Source organism: Maylandia zebra, linkage group LG20 (assembly GCF_041146795.1).
Source record: "Maylandia zebra isolate NMK-2024a linkage group LG20, Mzebra_GT3a, whole genome shotgun sequence".
NCBI classification, from domain to species: Eukaryota; Metazoa; Chordata; class Actinopteri; order Cichliformes; family Cichlidae; genus Maylandia; species Maylandia zebra.
The window spans coordinates 6,995,677-6,999,825 of NC_135186.1; the positions used below are offsets into that span (position 1 = coordinate 6,995,677).

The following is a 4,149-nucleotide window of genomic DNA, read 5'->3' on the forward strand; positions in this document are numbered from 1 at the left end:
AATTTATTCTAACCAGTGTGCTGCCAGTATTTATCAAGCTTCTCCAAGGATTCTTGGCTTAAGTTTTATCATGCAGTTTTCAGGCATTATGACAATGGGTTTCTGCATTGGATACATTTTTTTAATAAATCATTTTTGGTAACATATAATCAAGTGCAAGTTAAAAGAATGCCTCATTTATCCACAGCTGGGGGCATTTCAGTTACTATCCAGTCATCAAAGGCACTTAGCAACTTGAATGTGTTTTGCATACTAATTTGTGAATTGTCTTCCAACCATTAACAAGTACGTATGTACGATATCAACAGCCATGCATCATTAAGCTCATGGAAATAAATAGTGGTAACTTGCTCATACAAGTAGTGCATTGCTTCTTATAAGCACAGTGTAATCTCATTAGATGCCAGATCAGACTGGCAAATGGTAACTATGAGGCATTTTCTTACTTCTCTGTATCTGCTGGGAACTTTTTTACATACTTTGACTAAATGCACAATGTCAGCCACAGACTTCCATCTGGATGGAGATCATTTGATTGGTGGACTTTTTAATATTCATTATGCCCATGGCGGTATTTATCAAACAAAACCACAGGCCATTGACTGTTCCAGGTAAGCTTTCTAACCAAATCTTGATATGTGGAACTCTAAAAGTACCAAATGACACACCTTACATTATATAACTTCACCTAAACTAAGTCACTGAGTGTAACTTAGTAGCACATTTACATGTAACTACATTAAGATAACTACATTAAGTCAGCTGTGAACAATTTTTATGTTTCATTTAAAAGCTTTTACTCTCTTTCTCTGTCAACAGTCAACCATTCAGTCTCTCAGACTATCGGAGGTTTCAGATGATGAGATTTGCTGTGGAACAAATTAATAACTCTACCTACATACTGCCAAATGTGTCCCTTGGGTATGAAATATTTGACCACTGCTCAGATACAAAGAACTTCCCAGGAATTTTAAATCTTATCTCAGTAAATGGCCTGATTCAACCTTGGTTTGAACCACTCAAGAATTTTTCCAGAGTGATGGCAGTGGTTGGCCCTTTTACAAGCACAGATGCCCTGACTATAGCCCCGCTCTTCATGACAGATCTCATTCCTATGGTAAGTTAGAATTATAAACTAAAATGAAGTTCACCTAAAGTTGTGAATATATGACGAGAAATAGTAAAAATGTCTCCATTACTCTCTCGACAGGTCAGTTATGGAGTTGGCAGCTCTCGCCTATCAAATAAAATAAAATTTCCTTCCTTCCTACGGACAGTGCACTCCAATGACGGGATGATTGAAGTCATTGTTAAGATCATAGTGCACTTCAATTGGCGCTGGGTTGCTTTCCTAAACAGTGACAATGATTATGGTCGTGATGGCCTAGATCTTTTTATAAAGAAGATCGACGGTACTGACATCTGCCTAGCTTATACGAATGCTCTCAATGACAATACAAACTACTCCCAAATATTCGAACAGATAGAAGCACAAAAAATACATGTTGTCATTGTTTTTGCTCCAGAAGCGACTTCAGAAGCTCTTGTTGAGACAGCAGTACAAGTGAATTTCAGAAATAAAGTGTGGATAGCATGTGACACCTGGTCCATTAACAAAAGGCTTTCCAAGATGAAAGGAATCAGAAACATTGGAACTGTACTAGGTGTGTCTCAGCCAGTAGAGACAGTACCTGGCTTCAATAATTTTATCTACTCTACCAAAAGACAGACGTTTTTTAAAAATGAAGCACAAACTGGGTTTTGTAATCAGGCTTGCAACTGCAGCTACGTGACACCAGAGGATATCATTTCAGCAGATGCGTCTTATTCATTTACTGTTTATTCAGCTGTGTATGCCATTGCTCACGGTTTACACAATGCCTTGCAATGTGGAGATGGTAAATGCAGTGATAAGATTACCCTGTTCCCATATATGGTAAGTGTGCAAACAGTACTCAAGAGATTATGTGTTTCATCTTACTGACAACTGTAACCTCTATGTGTGTCTAAACATTTTAAAATACTGATCCTTCCTATCTTTTTTGTGATCACACACTGCATAGAGCAAGGTATATAAGGTGGGTAAACTAGAATAAGATGCCACCCTCTCTATCTCTAAGTTTATTGAGCTTAAACGTCAGTATCAGAAGTAACATCAGAAATAGTTCTCCAGGCTTCTTGAAGGACATTGCAGCTGCATTTTGTTCTATTCTCTGTCAAGATCACCCCATACTGCACCAATCATGTTAAAGTCTGGACTCCTTTGGCTAGATTATTATTCCAGCAGAGTACCTGATCAAGTGGAGGGCATAGGCATAGTATCAAACCTTACGTCTCTCTTAAAATGCATCCATCCAGCCATTACCTCCTACTTCTTGTGTCCTCAAAATCCTTAAAATGTACCCTTTCTGTAAAAGGTTTCACCATTCTGCAGTTTCTCCTTTCTCTGGGATATTTCAACAGCCTAAGTAATAAGTGTGAATATCCTGTTACAGTTACCTCTTTATGCCTACAACAGGTTTTAGAAGAGTTGCAGAAGTCAAACTTTACACTTTTAAACCAGAATATTCAATTTGATGAGAATGGAGATTTCAAGTCTGGATCATACTCAGTAGTTTTCTGGAATCAGACTGGAGATGCACAGGAGATTGGCTTTTACAGCTTTTATCCATCTCTTCAATTCTTCATCAACAACACCATGATTAAATGGTACACAGATGGAGATGTAAGTTGTGTTTTTGAATCTTTTCATACAGTATATCAACACTTTAGACAGTATAAAGTAATCAAATCATCGTTTTTTGTATCTTTTTTCCTTTCAAATGATACATTTTTACATAAAGACACACTAGTGTAGTTATTCAGGGCAAAACATACTATCGAGTAAATAAACAGATGGTGGTTGTTAGTATTTAGTGAGCAGCCCTAAATTTTAAAAACTGTGGCTGCAGTCCTTTTCCTGTTGTCTGTATATTTTACAAAATAATATCCTTGAACAGGTACCTACTTCATTATGTTCAGCAGAATGTCCTGTTGGATATGTACAAAAGCAAACTGGAATCCACAAATGCTGTTTTAACTGTGAAATATGTCCAAATGGAACCTATATCAACATCACAGGTAAATTATTTTAAGAGTTTCATGTATCATAAGTTACCTGCAGCATTTTCTTTTTCAAAAATCAGTTTAATGATGGTCTGTCCTTTTGTTGTCTAAACAGAAGATCGCTACAACTGCATCAACTGCAAAGACACACAATGGTCTAAAAAAGGAAGTATTTCATGTGATCTGCGTGTAGTGGAGTATATGCCATTTACAGACAACTGGGCTATACTGATCATGGTCGGTGCCTGGGCCTTAGTGGGCATGACATTATCCATGTCTGTTCTCTTTGTTGTTAACTATAACACACCTGTTGTCAAATCTGCTGGGGGACCAATGTGCTTCCTAATTTTAGGCTGTCTCAGTCTGTCTAGTCTTAGTGTATTTTTTTACTTTGGCAAGCCAACAGTTGCTTTCTGTGTATTAAGATACTTGCCATTTCTGTTATTCTACACTATTTGTTTAGCATGTTTTGTTGTGCGCTCTTTTCAAATTGTTTGTATTTTCAAAATAGCAGCCCAGATACCCAAACTCCACAGTTGGTGGATGAAATATCATGGACAGCACCTAGTCATCACTGTGGCATTTATCACTGAGGCTTTCTTGCTTCTTATTAGCTATTCATATGCTGCACCCAAACCCTACCAAAACAAAGTTTGGTACCCAGACAAAATCCTACTTGATTGTGAAATTAATCCTAAAGCAATATCTTGCTCTGTGATTTTACCTTTATTGTTGTGCTCTCTTTGCTTTGCTTTCTCCTACATGGGAAAAGACCTACCAAAAAATTACAATGAGGCCAAAGCAATAACTTTTTGTCTCCTCCTGCTGATCTTAACCTGGATTGTTTTTGTCACACAATATATGCTTTACCGTGGGAAATTCATCCTAATGTTTAATGCTCTGGCTGTACTCTCCAGCCTCTACTGCTTTCTGTTGTGGTACTTCCTCCCAAAATGTTACATCATAATTTTTCAGCCACACCGAAACACACCTAAGTACTTCCAAAGTCTCATTCAAAATTATACCAAAACAATTAGCCAATAG

General features: G+C 37.3%; 1 protein-coding gene across 1 annotated transcript; it reads left to right on the forward strand.

The window, feature by feature from the left end:
- Positions 1 to 429: 429 nt before the first annotated feature.
- LOC101468497 (taste receptor type 1 member 2-like) lies at positions 430 to 4,149 on the forward strand. Its single transcript, XM_004554097.2, has 6 exons — positions 430 to 611; positions 820 to 1,117; positions 1,211 to 1,936; positions 2,519 to 2,725; positions 3,000 to 3,120; positions 3,221 to 4,149. Exons 1-6 carry the CDS (start codon positions 430 to 432, stop codon positions 4,147 to 4,149), a joined length of 2,463 nt encoding a protein of 820 aa, XP_004554154.2.

What these genes read in the sequence shown, in the direction of transcription:
- LOC101468497 (XM_004554097.2), top strand. Translation starts at nt 430, where the DNA reads ATGAGGCATTTTCTTACTTCTCTGTATCTGCTGGGAACTTTTTTACAT. An exon ending in TTACCCTGTTCCCATATATG is followed by an intron (nt 1,937 to 2,518) that starts GTAAGTGTGCAA and finishes TGCCTACAACAG; the next exon opens with GTTTTAGAAGAGTTGCAGAA. An exon ending in AACCTATATCAACATCACAG is followed by an intron (nt 3,121 to 3,220) that starts GTAAATTATTTT and finishes TTGTCTAAACAG; the next exon opens with AAGATCGCTACAACTGCATC.